This window comes from Apodemus sylvaticus, chromosome 12 (genome assembly GCF_947179515.1).
Source record: "Apodemus sylvaticus chromosome 12, mApoSyl1.1, whole genome shotgun sequence".
Lineage (NCBI taxonomy): Eukaryota > Metazoa > Chordata > Mammalia > Rodentia > Muridae > Apodemus > Apodemus sylvaticus.
The window spans coordinates 75,477,565-75,503,532 of record NC_067483.1 but is presented as its reverse complement, the minus strand read 5'-3'; the positions used below and the strand labels follow the sequence as shown (position 1 = coordinate 75,503,532).

General features: G+C 42.7%; 1 protein-coding gene across 4 annotated transcripts in view; it reads left to right on the top strand.

Moving 5' to 3' along the window:
* Pbx1 (PBX homeobox 1) overlaps positions 1 to 25,968 on the top strand; it is a 321,114-nt gene that overhangs the window by 229,140 nt on the left and 66,006 nt on the right. For 2 of the 4 annotated variants that reach the window (XM_052200252.1, XM_052200251.1), the window contains exons 4-8: positions 3,804 to 3,994; positions 11,934 to 12,069; positions 16,237 to 16,396; positions 22,724 to 22,836; positions 24,083 to 24,172. In XM_052200252.1, coding sequence (XP_052056212.1) covers positions 3,804 to 3,994; positions 11,934 to 12,069; positions 16,237 to 16,396; positions 22,724 to 22,836; positions 24,083 to 24,172 — 690 coding nt within the window. The remainder of the gene's footprint in view (positions 1 to 3,803; positions 3,995 to 11,933; positions 12,070 to 16,236; positions 16,397 to 22,723; positions 22,837 to 24,082; positions 24,173 to 25,968) is intronic. The other 2 variants (XM_052200253.1, XM_052200254.1) reach the window with 1 other exon arrangement.

The following is a 25,968-nucleotide window of genomic DNA, read 5'->3' as shown; positions in this document are numbered from 1 at the left end:
CTGCCTGCATTTAGAAAATATAAAGTGGGGACACTACTCAATGCTGAATTAGAAGCATGTTCTATTATCTCTTTGGCTTGGGCTGCTGACATCAAGCTAGTGATAAAAAATGTTCTCTCCAGAAATTTCTCATGGATTCCTGCCTATTCTAAATCATAAAAATGTAGGAAGTGAGGAATGTAGGGAAAACCCCACGAGTACACAGCAGATTATGCAAATGGAGCAGTGGTCAACTTCTCTTGTGTATTTATTAGATTTGGGAAGTAAAGCATCATGTCTCCTTATTTATGTGGACAGTTTTTGGGGTAAGAAGTGAATTCTGCTTAACACATTCTGGATGCTTAATAATTTATTAAAATTAGTTTGTTGATTATAATAAATAGCAGCTTGCGCAGCGATGGCGCTGTTAACCTTTTAGCTGGTGTGCATGTGAGATCCATCTTCTTCATTCTGCTGCAACAGTTCCTCACTGGGGCTTTGTTAAAGGTAGGGAACCTCAGTCAAGTAAAATGTCATCCTCCATGTTAGTAGCTGTCACTGTCAATTCCGCTACCTTGGTTTTGTTCTTTGTATATTGATAACAGATAACCACATGATAATTAACTTCTAACTCATCCCTCACCCCAGTCCTCCAAATAGACCCACCTGAACAAGCTACTATTTTATCCCAAGGTTATTAAATAAAGAAACTTCTCAACTGTCATCACTGTTAAATGACATTAATAAAACACTTCTGCAGCAGGCAGTGTTGGTGCCTAAGGTAGTGAAGAACTAACATGCTTGTTCTCTTGTTCCTCTGAGGAGTTCATCAGCTTTTGTAAACGATGCCACTGGAGTATTGACTGAGCTAAATCTCCAGTGCTAACCTGGGGCAGGATAACTCAGTTCACAGCAAAGAGAGCTCTTAGATTCCACTTATGTCTGTGAATGAGACTGGTGTCACATTTCAGTCAGGAAGAAGATGGGTTAACATGTAAAATGATGGCCGAAATCTAGAATCTTGCGAGGTTCCCTATGTGGGCTTCTCTGGTCTGTGTCTCCAGCTACCCCGAGAAGCTTCTTTGTAGAAACTTAAGCTCTTCCTCATGGTTCCCTTAGTTATCCACAGCACAGACCATTGGATGTTCAAGAGTCTATTGTGTTTTAACCTTAAATACATACCTTACTGGTACACTGTGAGCAGTGAACAGCAGCAGCCCAGTTTCTAACTGTAATGGTGGGGAGCTGAGGGGTTGCTACAGGTAGTTCAGGTCTTAGAAGAATCTGGATCATTTTGCCCTGTCCATCTAAGACAGGCTTAGAAATCTTGACTCTCGCTTGTGTGTTCTCCCAGCTGCTGAGCAGCTGCTTTGCTCCACCACAGCAGTGGGTGGAAGGACTCCACTGTCTGCTCATTGCAGAGCATAAAAGGCCCTGGAATAAAATGGCCTGACTAAACACCAGATATTGTGAGTATTTTGATTCACTGTAATGGAACACGTTATTATTAGCCAAGCACTGTGGCTTTCCAGCCGAGAACTGGTAAATTTGACAACCCCTCCTAGCCTGCAGCTCCTGCTCCCTGACAGTCCCCTAGAGGTAGGGATGCTGGCGCCCAGTAGATTGCTTTGTTCCCTCAGAAAGATGGCTGTGGGCTTGCTATGAGCCGACCCCTCTACTCTCTGTCATGGGGCCTCGGAATCCCTGCTAGCTCACTGCTAGGTTTTACTTCCCTGTCTTTGAGATACAGTTCCAGAGCCTAGGTTCGGTTTGGGAATAAGACTGTAACAGACCCGTGTCCTTTTAACACTTTTCTGAATGGAGAATGCTATGTAGACCCATCCGAGGCTCTTTCTTCAGCACATTCCTGCAGAGTAGAAAAGGAACCATTTATTGTCCTATTTATTTTACCAAGACTGAAATGAAGTCTGCAGATGATTACTCTTGTTGGGACAGTATGGTGGGTTTCTAAGTCTCTGTATTTGTTTATTTATTTTATATATAAATGTTTTGCCTGAATGCTTCTAAGTATATACACCACATGTGTGCACAGCCCAAGGAGCCCAGAAATGTGTATCAGAACCCCTGGAGCAGGAGCTACAGATGGTTGTGATCCGCCACGTGGGTGCTGAGAACAAAACCCAAGTCCTCTGCAAGAAATCCTGCAAGCATTAAATGTAGTTAACTTTTGAGCCACCTCTCCAGGCCCTAAGGTATCCTCTCTGTTATGAAGCCATAAGGAAGACATGCATTTGTGGGCCCATATTAGCACTGCACACATAGTAACTCTGCAGATCTCTGCTGTGCCTTGTTAGGTTGCATGTTACCATCCCCAGTTTACAAAGGGAAAAGAGACCCAGATACATTAAAGAAGTGTCCCCAAATGCCACTACTGCCAAAGTCTGCAGGCAGGGACCCAGGCAGCCTGTCCCTCTTCCCACTTTCTAGTCCATACAAGATCTTCTCTACATCTAGGTCCCTCTGCATAAGAACATGAGTACCATTTAGTGTGTTAGAGGGTTGAAAAATAATGAAATCTTTCAAATAAATAAAATGTGTCTTTTGGTAATGTAAGAATTCACATCAGAGTTCACAGGAACAGGGGTCAAAGCAGCCTTCCACTGTGGCATCCAGATGCCAGCCTGTGGGTGCCTCCGCCCATGTTCTTTTGGTCATCCAAACTCAAAGGATTCTTCAGTAATCTGTGATTGTGGCCTCCTGTTATCACTGCTGCATTATTGATGTATATGAAGAGCTTTATGCTATAAAAAAAAACAGTGATGCAATATTGTCAATAATAAGCAAGTTTCTGCTCTTTGTATTAAATTCAGAGTCCTTTGAGTCCTAAGTTTGAAGTTCTCAAAGCACCATCTTGCTCTTTTCATTACAAATCTAATACAGTTTTATAGCAGTGTTGTGAGTTAATCTGTGAATAGATATCATATTGAGTGTTCACCTAATGAAATTAGACTACAGATGTTAAGTATTAATAACTGAAAGAGAGGGTAGTGATTTCCCAAAGAGTAAGTTCAGGCTCTGAATTTCCAGGCCCACAACGTAGGAAGCTTTCCCTTTCATGCCTCCTGTATACCTTTGGGAAAATCCCCTTTTCCCTTTGGACCATGGTTTTCCCAACTAGAAAAGAAAGTAGAGAAAGGTAGATTTCTACTTCGACTTCCATGGCTGGCTGATAGTAGGCTCCTGCAAGGGTGCTTTGTGGACCCTCTTAATCACACTGGGTGCTCTTTTATAAGGTTCATGAGGGTACACCCTCTATGTTATAGGCAAGGCACAAAAGGGCTTCTTTAGATAAAACTCAAAGCCAAGCAATGAGAAATCTCTGGGAAGAGTTACAGAGCTTTTTATTTTTTGATTCCACTTAAACTCTCTTGGCTATTTATGTATCCCAAAATTGAATATTTGGAAGTCCTATCATATCAGGAATAATGAGAAAGACAGAGAAAGCTCATAATGTGTTTGACCCCAAGTCACTCTGCTCTTAACATAGGGGCAAAAGGCAGGAATGGATGTTAAGTATCTCCCCTTTCAGTGTCATAAAATCACAAGGAAAAAATGATGTCAAAATGATTCAGAATTTTATTTTCGGTTAAGAAGTTGGAGCCAGTGCCAAAGCATAGAGCTAGAGTCACTGGGGAGAAAAGATTTTCTAGACAATCATTTATTCTAGCCATCACATTTGACAAAAGGTCATAAAGCCTTATAGTTTTCTTCACTAGAAAGGAACCCTGGCCCTATATTGTGGACTCTGTTTGCCAAGCTAGCTATTTCAGTTTAGCCCATGTTCACTGTCTTTGCCTCTGCAGGCATGCAATGAATTCACCACCCACGTGATGAACCTCCTTCGAGAGCAAAGCCGGACCAGGCCCATCTCTCCAAAGGAGATCGAGCGGATGGTCAGCATCATCCACCGCAAGTTCAGCTCCATCCAGATGCAGCTGAAGCAGAGCACGTGTGAGGCAGTCATGATCCTGCGCTCCCGGTTTCTGGATGCGAGGTGAGTCCTTTGTCAGGTCCTTTAAAGAGATTCCAGCAGAGTCTGGGTTGGTGAGCTGGCTCTCTCCAAAGCTTCAATTCTCCTACACTGAATACTATGCCATACTCTAGCTTTCGTGAAGGGCTAAAGTCCGAGAAACACAGACTGGGAGACAGGATAGCCCACTGGTTTCATAGAGTGCTGGCAGAATACATGATGGCAGGAGATAATGTTTATTGTTCCTGCTGTTCTTGTGGGTGAGCAGCACAGGTGACAGTGAGAGGTCTAGAAGGGGTTGCTGTTGTTGTTGTGTGTTGTTGCTACACAGTACTGTTTCCTTGTCTTATAGGGACATATAATAATGTACTTATCGCCACTCTATTAGCACACCATAGTGACACTTTCCCCAAGAAGGCTTCTAACTACATGAAAGCTGGAATGTTTCCCGTACAGTGGGGACCGAGTACTCCATTAAATTCAAGAATTTTTTGTAGTAGATAACCATGCACAAGCCAGATATTTCAGTTCACCCTGTGTTCATTATTGTGGGCTGCTTAAGAAGTTCAGAGTCAAGCAACCTGAGCACAGAGGACGAAGGAGGTGGCTTGATAGAGACCTGGTTACTTGGTTTGATGTTTTCTATCCTGCTTCAGTGGTGCTCATGGCCTTACTTATAAATTTAAAATATTTTTTGATGAAAAAAATAGGTTTAGAGGCCTGGAAAAAAATTATTTATGCCCTTACAAAACAAAACAAAACAAAACAAAACAAAACAAAACAAAGATACCACCACCAACAGCAACAATAAACATGAGAACTTCAAGCAAAGACTAATAACCAGTTCTTAATTCTTCTATTCTGTGGACCAGTGGATTAGAACCTCTGGTTTCTCTTCACCAGTCTCTGAGATAGCACTAATCAGAGTTTACCTTTACTTTGGATGTAGATTTTGATAATTGATCTACAAATACATCCCATAGTTTCGATATGCCTTATAATCCACAGTCCATCTTGAATTGGTCATCTTTGGTGTCTGCACAACCCATGGAAAATAGTCCCAGCATAAAGCTTTTATTATCAAATGTTAGTATGTCATGGTCTGTATACCATTTCATGGTGTATATAGTTTTCTTCCTTTTGAGTCAGACTGAAAGATTCACGGCTCTTCCAGGATTGCTTTCCGCTCTGGTGTCATGCATTATTCAATTCCACTGGCATCTTCTCTTTCTCTTCACAGTGGCAGTCTTTAGTGGTCGGTAGACCTATTTAAAACTCAACGTATTCTCCCACCTCCCTTTCTTCAGGATGTTTTTGGGTTGCATGAGATACAAAATGAGAATGGCAGACAGCAAGACATACCTGCAGGCCAAAAGAATCCTGTAGTCAAAGGAAGGTTAAAAGGGGGACAAGAGAGAAGAGATGGCTCAGTAATTAAGATCACAAACTGTCTTGGCAGAAGACCTGAGTTCAGTTCCCAGGAAGAACATAGGGTGCAGCTTGCAACTGCCTGGAACTTCAGGGAACTGGAAGCCCTTCCCTGACCTCCACTGGGACACAGGCACTGTGGCCATATGTACACAGACCCCAAGCATAGACATATAAACAAAAATAAAAATAAAATTTTAAATAAAAGTGAGACAGCGTGCCCATCTGGATGAAGGGATATAGGCATTGGCAAAAATCAGTCCTTCAGCAGGGCTCTGTCTCTCTTGCCCGGTGGACTGCAGCCAGCCTGGTTTCTTTAAGGCAGCCATTCTACACAATGTGAGGGACTGGTGGCTTCTGTATCGGTTGTTCCTCTAGGCTGCAGCTGTGTGTGTTACTTACATCCCCATGGTAACTCCCTTAATTAAAGATGCTGGAGTTGCTATTTGCGTTGGCAGATCCTGGATGGGAGAGAGTGAGGAGGGGATGTGAGGGGAGAGAGCTAGAGACACAGACAGACAGAGAGACAGAGACAGACAGAGGAGAGAAGAAAAAGAAAGGAAATGTTGAGTCCAGACTGTTTTTTGTTGTGGTGGTGGTGATGGTGGTGGTTGTTCATTTGGTTGGTCGTTTTGGTTGGTTCATTTGGTTTTGTTGTTGTTTCTAAAGAGAGAAACTGGAGAAATGAACCAAAGAGAACCACTGTGTTTATGGGTCTCTCGTAGTGTCAGTCCCACTGCACCTGGCTGAAGGTCAGACTCTAAAAAGACAGGAGACTGGGTATTCACATTCGTTCCTTCTTCAGGCCTCTGTCTAGGTGATTCCATTTGGGACCAGAAGGGCAGTCACTCTAAGGCAGGCTCTCTTTCCTACTTGGGTAAGAAACTTTCAAATCAGCATACCAGAGCCTCTGAAGCAGCCAGTCCCTTGTCATTGGCCATCTCTTTTCTTTGTATAGCTATAGCTATACTTTCCAGCAAAGCATCAACCCCTGGGTGAAGCAAAGCCTGACTCAGAAATAACAGCTTGCCCAAACTTCCTGATTAGTGAACTCACCTCCTACCAGTAACTGGATGAGAAAACTAGGCCAACCCCAGGGCAAGAGATATCCTGCATTCACTATGGATATTTACATCCCATCCTGTACACGTGTCCCTCTCCCCACCCATGAACTCTTCATCTGATGGGTAAGGCTTCATCAGAAAAGATTTCATGGAAGACAAACTAAATACAAAGCAGGCTTGATTTAGTAATGGGATTAGTCTTTGTGAACTAATAGGTGTGTAGAAGTGACTGTTACACTCCTTAGCGAAGGGAAATGCCTCATATCAGCTTTCAATTGCTTTGTAGCAGATTACCACAAATTTAGCAGCTTAAGACCATGCAAGTTTATATCCCTGCAGTGCGTAGGCTTCGGTTTGGGGAATAGCTCTCCTGGGTCCTCAGCATACGCTTCAGCCAAGCTATCCAGAGTCTGCGACTACATCTGAACTTCAGGTGCAATCAACCATCTTGTTCCTTGCGGGACTTACAGAACTTTGGTTTGTGGCGGCAACTACTCTAGAAGCATTTCACAATCAGACTGCTTTCTTTCTTTCTGGTGGTCTGCAAGACAAACTCTTCTGATTAAAACTTTAACCTAATCACAAGGTGAGACCCGCATTGTGGCTGCTATCCCAGTCACTTGAAGAAGAAGAAGAAGGTATCCTATATGCCAGGATCAGGGACTTTAGAATTCAGATCCTCATACTTCTAAACTGAGCTCTTGGCCTGGATTTTCCAACTTGGGTTTCAACTTTTCTTTGTGCCTTACCTTGATGTAAGGATGCCAACAATGTCAAACTTAAAATTTCATCCATTCTTTTACCATCTCATATTATGTACTGCCCATCTTGGTTAGTTCATTCAGAATTACAAATTGTGTCCTCTTAAAGAGAGTAAAAGGGAGAAAAATCTTAAGCATCTAGTATTTTTAAAGCAAAAGCTTATAGGATTTTCTTGGAGTGCTTTGTTGGAGTTTACAATAGCAATATGGATACTTAGAGATGTGCTCTTAGACTGTGCTCTGAATCACCAAAGAACAGGACCAAAGCAAAGGAAAAGAGATCAAGATAGTACAGGCAGACTGACCCCATATTCAGAATTATGTATGTATCTAATTAGTCTCCAGGTATTAGCCAAAGGATGTTGTAACTACTAGAATCGCAACTATAACATATAACTATGGGTCCTCCCGTCTCATAGCTCATGATCTCCTGGGCACACTCTTACAGATAAACGTGGAACTGCAGGTTATACTTCAGAACATTCACCTACACACTTTGTCAAATGGAACGTGATCCTGGAAGCTGGAGACATCTTATGAGCAGTGCAGACCGTACTCCGTCCTTTTTCGACTTTAGCAGCATTACCTACCCAAGCACTTGCTTTGTGTCAGACACAAGATTTTCAAATATGAGCAAGCCATGGGTCCTGCCCTTTAAGGGATTTTCTTTTTAGTTGCAGACGTGTGTCAGCTGTAGCAGACACTATGGTAGAGAAAATGAAGAGATAGAGGAACTTGGGAGCACCAGGATCTTTGGTTAATGAGAACATATATGTTGTTGCTGGACAAAATAGTGTAGCAATGTGTATAGAATTGGAGAGATCAGGAGGAGAATGGACCCTGTGGATAACTTCATTATACTGGGGAGATTTTAACTCCCTAACTTTAAAGAGCAGACCCCTCAGAGAGGTGTTTAGGGAATGGTTGTGAGAAAATAGTACACAAACTCTGGAATGCCACTGGATTCAAATTCTCACTGAAGTGTCAATGGTCCCTGTGATCAAACACAAGTGGCTTATCCTCCCAAAGACTCAGTTTTTGAATCTATAGAATGGGGTAGTTCCTTATAAGAGAACATATAAGGTAATATGAAAAAAAAAACATAGCACCTGACACATAATGCTCATTGTATAATCCCAGTATAGTGCTCATAGTAATTCCTAGGCCACCCATTATGATCACTATATTTAACATTTAAATATTATTATCCTTAATATATAAATAAATATAACTTATATAACTTTGTAATATATTAATATAAGCATATATTATCCATTTTATAGCTTAGTGCTATGAGTAGTGAGCGTGTTGGTTAAGAAGGTTTCTATAGTGATTCTGATGAGGATGTTTTAAACTGGAAGTGCCTGAAGTGAACCACCGCTGACCTCTCTGTCCCTCAGAGTGGGCCAGCACAGCTAGTGGGGGAAATACTGTCCATACCTTAGAGAGAACATTCACTAGGATCTTTTCTTGTTTGAAGGGAAATATGTCTATCTTATGGAAACAATCAGTGGGTTCTATAGACATCCCGTGTTTCTGGGGTGTTCTAAACTGGGCCTTCTTCCATGATGATTGCTTGAGCATGGCTTCTGGAATCATCAGTCTAAAGGTGAATGTCTAGTTTATGGCCATGTGACTCTAAATTCAGAATGTGAGGTTAATATGTTTTGTTTGTTTGTTTGTTTGTTTTTTGGTTTTTTGGATTTGTTTTTTTCAAAACAGGGTTTCTCTGTGTAGCCCTGGCTGTCTTGGAACTCACTCTGTAGACCAGGCTGGCCTCGAACTCAGAAATCCGCCTTCCTCTGCTTCCCAGAGTGCTGGGATTACAGGCGTGTGCCACCACCGCCCGGCTTAAGATGTTTTAAGAACTGGTTTGTTAGCTGCACTAGCCACATTTCAGTTGCATGGTAGACTCTGTTGGATAACATGAACATAGACCGTTCCCTCATCCCCAAAACACTACATGACACCATCGGTCAGCAGTGCTGTGAAACACACTGGCTCATGTAAACCATTCAAAGATGGCAGGGACATCACCAGGAGTGGAACAAAGGGAGAGATGTGAGAGATCAGCCCTGTGGGGACTTGCTGTGAGGCCATGGTTCAATGAGGGTAAAGTAAGCAGCAAGTGGAAATCCAAGATTCCCATGAACATGGCTCTTTGAGAGAAGGGAAAATGAAGTCTCCTAAGGGCCCAAAGACAGGCTTCTGTCTTTAAAATGCTGTAATAGTCTGAGAACATCCACATTTTCTTACATCAAAAGCCAAGATCCTGGTGGGGAGAAATAGCTTGGCAATTAAAAATACTCAGTGCTCTTCCATAGAATTGGGTTCCAGCACCACTTCTAGACTTAGAATTGTCTATAACTGTCGGTAACAGGTCTGACACCTTCTCCTAGCAGTCAGTGCATATATGTGTTGCACATACATATGCACACAGCCTGCCTATATGCTATACAAATTGTGTGTGTGTGTGTGTGCGTGCACGCGCGCGCGCGCGCACACACACACACACACACACACAAAATGCACAGTGATCAATGCTCTGATTGGCTGACGATCACAAACATTAACCTATGAGTCAGAAACGCTAAAGCAAGGAAGGCAGTTGTCCAGTTGTCTCAGCTCAGCCTTACCCTCAGACACAAGTTATTTTCTCTACATTTCCTGAAGCTTGGAAAAATCCTGATTGTGGGATTTCAGAGACAGATTAAGACAGCTACTAAGCGAAGTGATAAGCGAGTCCGTTGGAGTAGATGAGACCACCTAGGGTAGATCACATATCATGGACGCCAAGAGAGCCAGCAACAGCTGTCTGCACCATCCCCACACCACCCGCTCGTTCCAGAGAGGTTTCCTTTGAGCTTAGTTGGAAGACTCCCAAAAAATACTCTGTAATGCTAATTGCAAATAATGGGTTGAAGAATTGGGGGTTCTCCCAGGGACAGAAGCATTTACTGGTCCAGTTCCCCAGAACCCAAACAACTATCTGTAGGGAAACCAGCAAAAGGTTCTTTGAAGGCAAACCCAGAGGTTGCATTGACCACTAGGCTATCTTCCTCAAATTTCTACTAGGCAAGGACTTCCCACACAAGCCTCTCTTTTTTTCTCTGGGCTTTTAAACCCAATCTGTCCAATTTCCGATGCTGGATGACCCAGAAACTCAGCATGATTTGGGAGAATGACTTGAGCTTGCCATAGCCTGGACAGATGTGGTTGATACCTGCGGGCAGATGGTGTTCATCCGGTAAAATCAGGTACTTTATTGTGTTAATTAATGCAAGAGGGACCCTGAAAATACAATATTAGCTAAATTTCCAGTCTAGCAAGGCCACTGGTGCTTTCTGTTGGCTAAATATGGAAGTTTCTATCCTGATATAGCCAGAGATGTTCTGGAATTCGTTTCCTTGAGGAATACCCTGGAGAAAAAGCAAGGCAGGTAAATGTGCTATTAGAGGGAATTTAAAAAGGAAGGCTTCACCTACTTCAAGGAAGGAAACCAGGCCTACACAGAGCCCAGAGTCCTCTAGGAGACCTTCCAACCACCCACAGGCCTTAGCAGTGAGAAAGTGATAAAGTAATTCTCACTTGAGATTTGTTCAATTAGCACCCCCCCCTTTTTTTAAAGGCAGAAAAATGCTTTTATAAAGAGAAAAATAGCCTTCTTCCTTTTGGCAACCTGTGTATGAGAAAGAACTCTGTGGGCTTTTGTTTTACCATTTAGCAGCTTCTCCTGCCGCAAACTGCCAATTCTCTCTGTTTGAGGGAGGTCAGGCAGTCAGGGGTTAATTCCAGTCAGTTTCCCGCCCTCTTACCCAGATGACTTTTTAAAATGTTGGATGCATTTGCATGGGGGATACAATAGAGAGAAAATGATAACTTAGTTTTAATTCAGGGCTTCCAGAATCTCAGTGTCACTGCCAGGAGGCAGTTTGTATAGAAGCAAGAGGCTGGGTTGGATGCCAGGCAGACTTAAACCATCTCCATAGCACGGTGCTATGTGACTGCTTACTGACTTAGAACACAGTATTTAATCTGAGAATAGGGCCAGGCTGTGGTAACAGTGGCAGTAGAGGTGGTTATGGTGATGGTCCACGCCTTAATCCCAACACTTTGGAGGTAGAGGCAGGTGGATCTTCTCTGAGTTCGAGGCCACCCTGATCTACAGACTGAGTTCCAGGACAGCCAAGGGTACACAGAGAAACCATGTCTTAAAGAACAAAACAAGCCAACAAACAAACAAATGATATATGGATAAGAATAGCTCCACCAGCATCACAGGTGGGATGAACGATTTGTCCATGCTCATATAGGAAGGGCCTGGAATACAACCACTGAGTTTGGCTATTGTCTGATGCTACATGCTCTACTGAGTCCTTCTTCTACATGGTCCTTAAACACGACCTTGGAATCTTTACATTCACTTGCAGAAGCTGACGCTTAGGTAACATATGGCCACCCAGTTGGTATCTAGCTGGTCTAGGATTTAAACCCAGGGTGACCAGAATGTACAGATGTATTTGTTCTCTTCTCCACTTCATGGGAACTACAGAACAAATGTGCTTAGAAGTTTGGACATTTGGCCCTTTTGCAAATTTCCTTGAACTCACCCTTTGCTCAAAGATGTTTCTTCTTCTAGACGCCACCCTGCTCTCCGTTTGCCTGATTTGTGACCTTCTTTCTTATCCCTTTCCCTTTCTTGTTCTGAAGGCGGAAGAGACGGAATTTCAACAAGCAAGCCACAGAAATTCTGAATGAATATTTCTATTCCCATCTCAGCAACCCTTACCCCAGTGAGGAAGCCAAAGAGGAGTTAGCCAAGAAGTGCGGCATCACAGTCTCCCAGGTGAGAAACCCCTTGAAGAACAAGCTTGTAGCCTTGACTGATGGAGCCTCATGGGGGTCTTGGAGGTTTTACTTGGGCCTTCAGGCCCTGTAAGATCTACCGGAGAGAGCCTTGAAAGGGGACAGTAAGCTCTTAGTGCTTCTGAGACAGTTTTCCGGTCAGTCAAGAAGCCCAACCGAAGGAGACAACTGAAGGAAGAGAAAAATTAGAATACAGTCTGCAAAGAGGGACCGGCTCCCCCTGGATGGTAGTGTTTATTAGACAGTACCTGGACTTTCCATGCTGTTTCTTCTGATTTTTTAGCATTTTTCTCCCAAACCAGGAACTTTAATAAGAGTTGGTGAATCAGACTACTTGAATGAAAGGGGTGTCAATGCTTTCTCTTGGTGTTCTGACGCTACAAGGAAGAACTGATTGGGAGAAGGAATTGAGCATGCCACTGTGGTTCCATTGGAATGGCATTGAGTGTCCCTTCCTTCAGCATGCATTAGCTGTGATATGCTGACTTGGAATGATGCGTGATACAACAATTGTATACACACGGAATCTCTTAACATGGACAGAAGAATAAAAGGAAGCAATATTGAGCCCCTGCCTTAGAATAGAAAAAAAGTATATAAGAAAAATAACTTACTCCCCTAGACTTGAGAAGTAGACTTCCTTACAGTAATGACTATCTTTAGAACCATCCACTTAGGAAAGGCAGCATGAAGATAGGCCTTCAGTGGCTTCTGTGACCTAGCTGAAGGTCTCTTCACTTAAGGAAAGTAGAACCTCAGTATTCAGACTCAGGTAGTCCAGCCTAGTGTTTCTCTAGAACACTGTTACCATTTTGGTCTAGCTTTAGATTTCTTGTCTATAAACATGGGAAGAAATGAAGCTCCTTGCTCCTGGTGCTGTATCTGAGGAGTGAGTTTAGGGTCTGAGGCACACAGGTCAGTACGTTTCCGTGGCAGAGTCCTCTACTTCTACGGTAGAGTCAAACTGCTCCATGGACTCAATCCAAAGTCCACAATTCCAGATTTTAAATTTATCCAGAAAGGAGGGAGAACCCTTCTGGAGTCAGTCAAGGTTGCAGCTAATGATATTGGCATTAGCTCTAGCAACATCTACTTCCTTCATCATGGAAACCCAAGTGATGAATACTTTGTTCACCAAAAAGGATTATTTATATGCTATGTCTCCTTTGTCTCTCTTCTCTCTACCCCAAGGCCATGTTATCTCTCCCCCTCCAAAACACAGACACACACACACACACACACACACACACACACACCATCACCACCACCATAGTAACAATAACAATGGTTAGTCTAAGCTGCTCCACATTGTAAGGCAAAATCTGCTGAGAAACAGCAGATGCTATTCATAGACTAATATAGTGGGTCTTGTTTTTGGCAAGGGTCAATGTGGGATTCTAGAGGAGTCATTCTTACTTTTGGAGAGTGTTTATTATACTATTTTCCAAGCCTGGCTGATTGGAAGATACATGTTAAAGCTGTCTATATTTCTCAAATTTCATGATGCATGCTATTTTTCTTAAGTTTCCCTCTGTGGTAGAAGTTTAATAGCCATGCTTCTTAGAATCACCTCATGGGATCCGTCCAGCCATCTTTATATTTCTTGGTACCACTATCACGTACCTCTCTTCTCCTGAGCCAGCCCCACTCAGGCTTTTGAAGTCTACTTCTCTCTCTCTCTCTCTCTCTCTCTCTCTCTCTCTCTCTCTCTCTCTCTCTCACACACACACACACACACACACACACACACACACACACATTCTCTCCCCACCCTACAAGTGTTTTTCTTTCCTTAGCTTTCATCAGTCCATGCTTGAACCAGTGGACCTTGGTCACCTTTTTTTTTTTTTTTAGTTACAACTTTTTTTGACATTTGCTAAAAAGCTATTGGTTTCTCCCATGACCTCCCCCCTAACCCCCAGCAACAAAAATCAGCTCATATACCTGAATCACATCTGAAATGCCTTCTAATAACTCTCTTCTCACCATGGGCCCCAAAGAGCCCTGCATCCATGAGTGCTGCTCAGAGTGTGGTCCTAAGAAAGCAGCCTCAGCAGCATCAGTAATACCAGCAGCACATCACCTGTGACCTATGAGAAATATGGCCTCTCGAGCCTTACACCAGCCCTGTATCCAAATCTTTGCTAACAGGTCCTGGAATCTGCTTTCACAAGCCATCTGTGAATGCTTAACTATGAAAGGCACCATTCTACACACTCATAGCTACAAATGTAACCCATTTGAATGTCCAGATGGGGCTTTTGTCCCGGAACACTAAACTCATGTATCTTACTTCCCACTGGATTTTGCTGTGGCTCTGCCCATAGGCTCTTGAAACATAACATGTTTGAGATGTAAATCAAACAGTCCCCAGAAAACCTATTATTCTTTCTGTGTTGTCTGACTCATGTCATCTCATCTGTATGCATCCCTAGTGCCCGACACATATTAGGCCTTTAGTCTGTGACAATTGGGTATTAATTCGTGTAATGAGGACTCTACATATTATCTGAGGTAGAGAGTGCTGCTATGTAGACACTATAGGAAATGCTCTGACCTATCTAACATTTTCCCAAATCAGATCTCTCCTCATTTAAACAGGAAATCTTTCCTGCAACCCACCCCCACCTACATCTTCCTTTCTTGTTTGCCCACACACAGTTAATAGAAATGGACTTTACTCATTTCCTTTCCTCCTGGAAGGTTCCCCTAAATTACCTTCATCTTTTCTGTCTTTTTTTCTAGTTACTTTTGAAAAACATACCTACCTTTTCCCTCCCTCCCTCCCTCTTCCACATATAAATCAATAAGCAGTGATAATTATGATTGATTCATATGCACGGTGAAACTTAGATGAAGAGAAATTTGAATTTCAAAGTGCAGTTAGACGGGGCGTCATCCTGAATTGTACTCAGAAGCACACTTCCTCCCCCAGTTTAACTCTGTTTTTCTGCATTTGCAACAAATAAAGCAGTTTATTATTGAATTTTTGTTCTCTCTTGTTTACTAATATTGCACTGGTACAGTTTGATTTTTGTAACAAAGACTTGGCATTTCTGCTATTGTGTCAACCACATAGGCCTTTGAAGGTTGGCGAGGCCTTTGAAGTTTTAGCTTTGTTGAATGCATTCAAAACTAAGTGTAGGGTTGTTTTGTTCTGTTTTTTTAACCTTCTATTTTCTTTCTCCGCCATTGTTGATGAAGGGTAAAGTAGGAGTTATAAGTGAGGTGTGTTACATGTATGGTCAATTTGTTCTTCCCTTATCTGTTTTCATAGCTTGTTGTGTAATTAAATAAAAGCCACAACACTGTAGTCCAGAATCATCTCTAGAACGTAGGGTGTTATTAGACATTCCTCCCCAAAGCAAGCCTTGTGGGGTGAATGTCACTGTATGTCCTGACTCCTTTCTGGTAAGAGTCTTTGTATAAATGGGGAAGAAGTGCCAACTGGAGCCAAGACAGCTGCTGTGAGCCACAGGAAGGAAATAAATTAACAAAAGAAAGTAAATTAGGTTTATCGTGTTCATTGGCTTTAACATTTAAGAGCAGGAATTCAAAGTAATAATTAGTTGTATGAGTCAGTTGTTTGGTTTTTTTCCCCATACGTAAGATCAAGCTTTGTACAACCTAATCAGTAAATTTATATTGCTAAATTGTACCGCACAATACAGTTAAGACTCAAAAGTTCATATGGAGGTCATTTAACTTCTATAATCTTGAATGAATAAATGCATGGAAGCATCTGTATGTCAGTATAGATTTATGTGGACATTTTAAAGGTCTGTGCATTTTGATTGCACAGTGTCAGTGTTAGCATTGTTTTAAAAAGAAGAAGCATTTCTCCTAATACGTTCATTTAAATGTCATAAATTAGGAAACAAGCAAATTAAAGTACTTGTTCTAAATTGAGAGTCCTAGCATTGGTCTCACACTTGCACGGGGCCATCGTATTCACAGTGGTCGTGTGGAATTTTAGGGAACCCATAGTGGGCAGCTGGTCCTTGTTAAGATTTTACTTTTGCTTCATCGAGGGTGAGATCACAGTTTGGCCCCATCTCTCCATCCCTCCATGGGCCCTTCTGTTTCTCCACAATGTCTTCTGATGGCTGAAGAGCTAATTCTCTCATCTTCTCTCCTGCTGCTCTAGGTATCAAACTGGTTTGGAAATAAGCGAATCCGGTACAAGAAGAACATAGGTAAATTTCAAGAGGAAGCCAATATTTATGCTGCCAAAACGGCTGTCACTGCCACCAATGTGTCAGCCCATGGAAGCCAAGCTAACTCGCCCTCCACTCCCAACTCAGCGGGTTAGTTTCCTCTTTGATTTGGGGGGGGGGGATTATTCTCCATTTGTATATTTGTCTTCCCTACTTTGAGACTTTATTTCAATGTGCACGGGTTTTGGTTCATTGATTTATACTGCAATTATCATTTGTCGTCAGTGAAAATTTGGGTTTTCTTTCTTTACATACCCAAAGGACAGTGTGCTTTTAAGATGGGGCTGTCTGCAAGTTTGCATTGTAATGTATATGTTTAACTTAAATCGGAGGTACAGTTTTTAGATTTAATGAGATCTCTAAAATTTAAAATCACAGATAAAATTTAACATTTAGGCCGTTCCTTTGGGTTTTCATATGATGTCTTCATCCTTGTTTATCATGTCCCCATCGTGTCTGGGTCATGTGCTGGCATGCATCCTGGGCAGTGCTATTCTAGCAAAGGTCTCATTGGCAAATTCCAATCTCCAGGGCCAGGCTACAATATTTCCTAGAGGCTGATTAGAGATATTATTCTTTATTGTTTTCTTTTATCCATTTTCCTTATGTAAACTATCAGGAAAAATTCCAAGCTGTTAAGCCAAACCATTCCAATTCTAGTATTCATACTGTAATCTCAGTCATGTGCTCTGGGTCTAAGTTTTATTCTCGTGACCATGCATTGTACACTAAATTCAGACTTTAAGCTGGCATAGAAGTGCATTTTTAGAAATGCCCTGCTTTGTCACTTCTGAACTTCCATGATGCCAATAAAAAATCAGTAATATATGAAGTATAACATCCATGAGTGTATGCTGCAGAAAACATGGTGATACTTCTCCTGGAGGGGAGAAAGGGAAAACAAATGTTTCCTTATTAAATATGTTTAGTATCAGAAGTCATCCTTCTCTATAACAGACAGAACACATTTATTTGCAATGTGGAGTGCCCTTCTAAGTCTGATGATACCAATAATATACTAGCAAATCCAGATATATTGACTCATAATGTGGTTGCAGATCTGATTTCTGAGATTTCTATGAGTATATACGGTGACGTCGACCTCACAGTCTGGTTGTTTACTAAGGAGCTTCTTCCCGCCATATGCTGCCTTTGTAACTGGATACCTGTAGGGCACCACACACTTTCCTTCTATGAGCTTCTCCATGCATTAATTTGTTATCATCGGGGTCTCCAAGTCCCTGGGCTATACTACCATGACCTTCTTTTGTTTAATTAGAATCAGGCATGAGGAGAGCCCTTGGCTTTGTAAACATTGGCATCATAAGACACTGTTTAATTTGATCCAGTTTTATGTTTCTCAGCTAATAAGGTCAGGCTGCCCTGAAGAATAAAGTTATGTTGGCTCTGTTGTTGTTGTTGTTGTTGTTGTTGTTGTTGTCAGTGGTCATTGTTGCTCTTCCTCATTGTGGTGTGATCGATAAAAGATCCAGGCTAACAGGTCCACAGTTTCCTCCTTTTCCATCTGGTTGATTATTGAAGATTTCAAACCCAGCATCACAAGGTAAACTGCGGTGCTAGGCAGACAGTCTCACTTATCTCTTTGGAAGACGTATAATTCTGTCAATATTAGCAAAAATGCACTCAACAGTCCTGCAGAGGTTATCATAATGCAAAACAGATATCAAAATGACTTTTTTCCCTGTCCCAGCTATATCTGCATCACAGATGGCTTAGCATGATTTATGACTAGTCCTTACAAGGGCCCTGTGGGCTCCCTTCATTACTAAATCCATAACTATTTTTCTTTCCTAAAGCCCTTAAAAAGAGAAAAGTAAGCATTTTAACCCCCATTCTGTGTTTAAGAATTATGTTGGCTCTTATGGAGTGTCAGTCTGATTACAGTTTTCTAAGGAATTTTTCTGGTGGCTTAAACTTCATATAACTATTCTGAGCACAAAGTACATTATTATGGAAAACTTGAGCTAAGCCTTCCAGTTGTGCCTAAGTTATTGGAAATAATTTGCAGAGGAACCCTTTGTAAGGTTCCCTTTCTAATAAGGAGAGCAAAGAAAGCACTATTGTAGATGTGCAATTGCATGGAATTTTAAAAGATAAATGTCTTAACGCGAAAAGTTATAAACGGGCTTTTCTGTATTTTCTTCAGCTTTTAAAAGCCTAAATCATGGTGCGAATTTGAGGATAAGTGCTCAAACTTTTACATAGAGTGTTTATTACATTGGGTGCCCTCTCTTCAGTAATTTCAAAAGGAGAAATGTTAATGGAAAGAGATTGTAAATATAAGGTTAATATACAAAAAGGTATTTGGGTAGATTCTGAAGTCCGGGATTCTGGCACCCAGGACAGTTTTATAATTCTCAATATGAAAATGGAAATTCTTCCGGGATCTTTGCTTCCTTGACAGGCTCATTTCCACTACAGGAAAGGCAAAGCTGCAAAGAAGCCCTCTTCCCTCCCCTGGCTTTTGTGCAGGGACTAGCACTTGGGTGGTAGCACACCATGCCTAAGCAGCCTTGTTTGTTCAGGAGACTTTGCCCCTGTTTACATAGCCCCGCTTCATAAAAATCACTTAGGACTAGGTGCTAGGGATTTCTAAGTATAGAGAGACTTTTGGCATAATTTATTTTGTTTTCTAGCAGCAGTGGACAAAGCCAATGCAGTAATAAGGAAGGATAAAAAGAAGGAAGTTAGGCTGTGGGAAATGAAAAGAACTTAATGACAAAAATACCACTGGCTAGAGCTCACCGGGAGACTGCAGATAGTGAGCTCTCAATTTCTCATGTTTAAACAAAAAGATTATAGAAACATGAATTGAGGACTCAGAATGCAGGAGACACTTGCTTGGAAGCAGGAGTGAAACATGATTAGGTCCATATCGAATAGGATCTGTCCTCCTCTGTACCCCCCGGAAGACATGGAAGTCTGCCTGAATCAGCCTGGTCACCTCACCCATGGGAAACTTGGGTTTGTTGTTGTTTTTTGTTTTTAATAATAGACAAATTTTTGCCAGGTAGCTTCTCATAAAACCTGTATAGCCAGTAAGAATCTGAGCTCAGAATTTCAGTTTGAGCTTCTTAAAAGAAAATTGAGTTTCTTAAAAGAAATATATACCCTATCTTTGTTGTGAGTCATTAATTCTCAACTTGGGGGTTGAGCATGTACCCCAGCAGACATTGAGGAATATCTAGAGATGGTTTTCACTGTTGTCAGCTTCAGTGGTGTTACTGATATGAAGAGATAGAGATGACGATCCACTTAACCATCCCACCAGGAATAAGATGCTCCCACGCAAAGAAAATCCAGTCGAAAGTGTAAATACTGCCAAGACTGGGAGGTCATGCTATCCGTTTAGATATTATTACATTTTATTAATAAGTTAATTGGGCTTTATTGCATATTTGCGTCTTATTTGTTTGTTTTGTATTGTTTTTTGGGAATAGCTTAGACTCCTAAAGATCATTTGAAAGGAAAAGACTATCTTTAGGAACTTGCCTTATGAAAATGGATGTTAACACATTTTCAAGTCACAGTATTTGCCCAAGCAAATGCATTAGATTCCTTCGTGATCCATTCCTTCTTCTCAGTCTAATTGAGTGCAGATGTCACTCCGTACACACCCCAAGTATCTGGGTGGCACTTGCCTTCATTCCTTAGCCAAATTCAGATCCTTTCAACTGCCAAGCACATCTTGAAGTATGCCTCTAGTAACTGCTGATTACTCCGCAGCACCCTGCAGATAAAGTGACTGGGTGGTCTCAGCAAATCATCCAAGATGCAGCTGTTCTTTGGGGATTCCACAGCACTTCCAAGAAAGCACATTCACTTTCTATCTGGGATGTATAGACTGCTCAGAAGGCTCTCCATTCTTTCCAACCTTCAAAGCTGGGCAAAGAACACCCCCCCACACACACACACACACATACACACAAACACACCTTGATGCTTGTGTAAACTTTATTGTGGTACTAGGAGCACCTGTTCCCTTCCATCCACTCCATCACTGCCTCAAGATTCTCAGCAGCAGACAGTCAGAAAACAAGGCATCGCTGCACAGAGACCATGAAATGCTGAAACAGCACAGCCAAGACTACAAGGGACTATTTCTGCAATTACTGCTCTGATACAAATGCATTTGTACATGAAGCGCATCTGTATGCGCATACTTATCCCTGTGTATATTACACGGCCAGACATATTTACAATTTATCTATGCACATATATATATTTTAAATCATCTATGTCGATTGCAGTGTATGTCTTGTAGATGGCACACTCCATGTCTACATGCTTTGATGGATACCATGCTCCTTGGCATCAGTGTTGCCCTTTGGGGATTTCTCTCATGGCACAGTTTGGGTAATGATTACCAATAGACCCTCAGCCAGGCATACAGTATGTGTGACTAGGACATGGGAGAGAATCTTAGAATGGGCAAGAAATAAAGTACCTCGGCTTCAGACTCAGCACTTTGGGGCCAAGGAGCATAGGAAGTCTGATGACATGAATACAGCCATTGTGTAGGTTCTTGGTTCTGATGCGTGCTGAACAAAACGTGGATGTGGCATTGGCTTTATTGTTTAGGCTTTGTATCTGTGACGACAGACGTGATCTGAGGGCGCTACAACTCCTTTGTCTAAGTCTGGGTTGACTATACAAGCACAAGAGTGGGGGCTGCAATTCCTGTTGCTCCTGCTATAGTTGGGGGCAGGGACAGTTTCAAAAATAGAGTACTATAGTAATGGGAGGAAGTTCAGGCCAAAGTCTTCATCCCACTGACTTCGTATAAACTGCACATGACCATGACGAGATCATATTCCTGTTTTTGCTAAGATTGAATGTGTCTAATTCCTTCCAGATAAATTACATAAAAAAAAACAAAACCATGCCAGACAAGATGCAGTGCGTTAGTAGATATTTCAGTCCCCTCGCAACCCATAAAGATAGCACTTCCTTTGCATGGAAAAGCAGGAGTGAGAAGAGGGTTAGAGGTAGCAGCAGTTTATGTAGAAATATAGTTACAGAGCTTCTTGCATGAGGATGTAAACTCCCCAGAACACGGGAAAATGGAGATAGTTCTTTACTTAGAGTTGTTGCCAAGATTACAAACACCTGGTTCCTCTAAATGGCTCTTGCAGTTGACATGTGATGACACAGTAGACAGCTGTATATCAAGGGCCATGGCAGGGTGGAGAACACACTGCCTATTAAGTGGCTGTTCTCTAGGGAAAAAGAAAAGGTCTTCTCCTCTTCCCGGCTGCAGATAGACAGCTCTCTTATGGAGCTCAGATCCCTTCCTGTCTTGAGAGAAGAGACAGCATCAGACAGGAGGCATGACTCGTTGCTGGGTGACTCCCCTGTTGGTGGTGGCTGTCAGAAGAATCTCAGGGCAAGAAAGAGCACAGGGTTAGAAGTCACAGAGTGCAACTGACCTGGGTCCCTGAGGTCTCTCCTTTACCAGGCTAACTTCATGTTTTTAACCAAACCTTGCACGCTGAGCTTTCTTTCATATGCGCTGAGCTGCCCGATGATTTCAGAGCTCTAATTAGCTTCATAAGCCCCGGTATTCAGGGTACGCCTGGGCTAGGTTCATCCCATGGGAGCCTGTGGATGGATCTAAGGCCAACCAGATGGAACTTCCCATCTCTGGCAGGTGAAAGCCCATGCTAAACTCTCCTTCTGGAGGACGATTTTAAAAATTCCTAGAAGCATTTCATGCATGCTTGAAAATTTTGTCCCAGTGTTCTGCTGCTTCTTTCTGTGCTCTGGCAACTGGTAGAAAGACTAGACTATGCTCACATAATCTTGCAATCTTTGAGGTTTTCGGGGGCTATTTCCACATAGCAAAGAAGCTTACCTTATTTCTAGAAATGGAGAGTATCTATACACCCCAGGAGACCTTACTTCTATGTACTCTCCACCCGTGTGCTGCCCCCAATATGCAAGATGGATTCAGCAAAGCATATTTAGAATCCAGAAAAGGTACCCAAATGCTCTATGGTGGTGGCAGAAATATCATTGACCAACCAATATTGTTGACCATATTCTTCATCCTTTTGGCCTCATGGCCAACCCTAGATTATTAGAGGCATGAAAGAAAAGTCCTAAGTAGATGGCACTAGAATACAGCTTCCCCTTTCAGCTTAAAATCCATAGCCGAAAGCAGTCGTTTTAATGACAATTTGGAAGGAGGGGTCGCTTCATGTAACAGCAACAGTGTGCACCCTCTTGCTTGCTCTGTTCTTCATGCTACTAACCAGGCTCTGCGGATGCTGTTTTTGTCTTACATTTGATTTGCGGGGGGGGTTTGCTTTGCATGTCATTCTCCTCTTGGCTGTTGGTTGCGGGGTTGATCCTTTTCCTTTCTGTGATTCAGGTGCCTCACTCTTTCCTTTCCAGGTTCTTCCAGTTCTTTTAACATGTCAAACTCTGGAGATTTGTTCATGAGCGTGCAGTCACTCAATGGGGATTCTTACCAAGGGGCCCAGGTTGGAGCCAACGTGCAATCACAGGTAGGGACCCAGCCAATAATGCCACCAGGTGAATTCAGTAGAGTGTAAGAGCCTTGAGTTTTCTCAGCTTCCTGCTCCTGTCTGGACAAAGAGAAGGAAAAAAGAAAGGAAGGGAAAGGCAGACAGGCAGTAGTCAAACCAAATCAGGATAAAACAAAACAGAACAAAGACAACCATTGTCATAGGGGATAGTGCCTGTGCTTTGGCCCTGGCTCAGTCACACCAGGAAGGTAGGAAAGGAACAACTGCAGAGTGAGGTGAAGGAGGCCTATGAGGCAGGTGGAACTGGCATCTCCGTTATTCATCAAAGGAAAAGGAATTTCAGCCTGTTATCTCTTCCGAGTCACCCTCTCATCTGTTGGTTTCCCATCTTCACGATTTGCTAACATAAAGAAGTCATCCGGGGTCAGGTGTTCCGCATCTCCTGCTTTCATCTTAAGCTTTAAAATTACCAAAGTCAGCTTGACTAAACACATATCCTTCGTCACCCTTGAGGTCAGTGCACTCGAGTTTCTGATGATAAGACCATATATGGAGCCAAAAATCAAGTCTCGTGCCAAACCTCCGTGCTTCTTAGTGTAACCATCCACCTTCAAGACAGATATCTCAGGAAACCATCCTGCTGTCTCAGCATGAAGCCTGATCTGAGAGGTTGAAGTCATATGCTCTGGGTCACAGTGACTCTAGAAGATAGGAGTCACATCTACATATCTGACACATGGAACAGAAAACATTACATGCCTGGAATAGACAGCTAGCTGGTGACTCAGCCCCTTGCACAGGAAGCACTGCCTAGAAACAAATTTGAGGTGATATAGGCAGACTTTGGTCATGTGACTAAACAACTTAGCATCATCAAAATTCTGATTAAAAAAAAAAAAAAACAACAACCTTGACTCAAGTTGCATGGGATAATCTATAGGGAAGAAAGGTGGGGGAAGGAGACACTTCTGTCCTCTTCCGTCCATTCCCTGTAGCACCAAAGCCCCTGCCCCTCCCACAGCATTGTGCAATCTGTCTCAGTTTCAAGTTTCTTTTACTGTTTTTACTGAACTCATAAATGACAATGGATTTGGCATCGGGGGAGTCCCAGCCTCCTCCCTGAGGACTCTCCCCCAGGAAGAGCATCTTCGAAATGATTGCTGTACTGTGTGGCATGTCCCATTGGTAGCCTATAAGAAGATGATGCGCCGCATCCCTTCCCCTCTCTGACTAATTGCCTTTCTGTTGTCTTTCCTCTGTCTAGGTGGATACCCTTCGCCATGTTATCAGCCAGACAGGAGGATACAGTGACGGACTCGCAGCCAGTCAGATGTACAGTCCGCAGGGCATCAGTGTAAGCAAACAAGGCTCCCCCAACCCTTTGTTTCTATTCTATCACTGTCAATTATTTCAAAGCCACAGGGCCCAGAATGCCACTTAGTAGGACTTGTCTTGGCTTTACAGTCACCTAGTTTCTTGTTTCTTTATCGGTGATGCCATGGGCAGCATCCTCCCCAAGAAAGAACGTAGCGGTTGGGCAGGCTTCATGCAGGCAGCTGGCGTCTAGGGCTGTCACACATAATCAGTGTTTGCATGGCACCTGCGGCCACATGCGTTCAGCTGAGAGGAGCTGCTAAACAGGTGACACCTAGTACAACAGTGGTAGGAAATGTCACCACAGGCTGAGACCAGGGCACCTGGAGAAGAAAACCAGTGGCCCAAATCCATTGCAACCAGATCTATGGCCACTAGAATAAAACACCCTTTCCCAATCTGCCAATAGATGATTTTAAAAAATTGACACCAAGGCCTAGTATGTTGAAGGGACAGGGAGGGGGTGCGGACCGTCTTTCCACTTGTTCTTGGGTGCGCTGGCGGCTCCTGACTAGCATGAAAATTCATAGCGACAAGCTATGTCGCACAGAGTGAAATCGATCAGACAGACACAAGGAGAACCAAGTGTAGATTTGGGACAGCAATCCAACTTGATTTCTCAGATCAACCGTCTGCTATCTCAGCGGCGATGACAGCAAGCTGGGACGTGAGGGAAGCCTGGAAAAGGAGGTGGTTCTTTAGTTCAGGGGTGATTTCCAGGCTTTTAGAGGTCACGGGAGACTCCAGTGGGATGACTGGCTTGGAACAGCTGAGGAAAGCGGAGCTTCGGTTGGTTGGTGGAGAGCCTTGCTATTGTCTGTTACCATTGGTATTGTTAAAATATGTTAGGGAGTGGAAGGAAAGCAATATATCGTGATTTAATAATGTGATCTCAGTCTATTCTAACTGAAGCACAATGTCTACGAGAATGTGGGAGGTGGCCCCTATGACTCTGCATTGAGTCATGTCCTACCCAAGTATGGCAGATCTGGAAGGAATCAAGAGAAGAACAACTATTTCATCAGATGAAGAATAACTTTTTTAAAAATGAGGAACAGTAGGGCTGATGTCTCCATAAGGAAAGTGCCTGCTATATGAGCACGGACATCTAAGATTGAATCCAGAGTGCCCACGTAAAAAGTCATGTGGTCACACATCCGTAAACCCATCCCTGTGGATGCAGAGACAGGGGGGCCCCTACAGCTCTTTAGCCAATGAGAGAGACTCGGCTTAAGAAATGAAGTGAACAGCAGTGGAGGAAGGTACCAGATGTTAACCTTTGGCCTCACCATACACATGCACTGGTACCCATACCCACATGCACATCCCACACTCGCACATACATAAATACACACATAAAGAAGAATTCTTATCCCGTAAAAGAGAAAGAATAGGTGATATGTAACAGTTCTGATGCAGCAGCCCTCACAGAGACAGATCAGTTTCACCAGGAACAGTCTGAATAGCACAGGGGGAGTTCAGTAAGTAAAAGCATCATAGAAATGGATTTCTGGTGCCTTTCTAACACTGAAGGTTTCACATCATTAGAGAGCCTCCTACCTGGCTTGGCTAGTACCTTGGTAAGGACATGGTAAAAGAAAGTCAGTCGCTAGTTAGTAATTTTGGGGGGTGGGAGGGGGCAGTCACATCTATTGCTACTTACAGTTAAGAATTCTTTCTCTCCTATTTTCAGACAGAATCTCGCCTGAGTTCATATCTTAACTACCGTTCTCTCTTTGGGAAGGAAGGCAAGGTCAGCCTGTCTTGTCGAACACA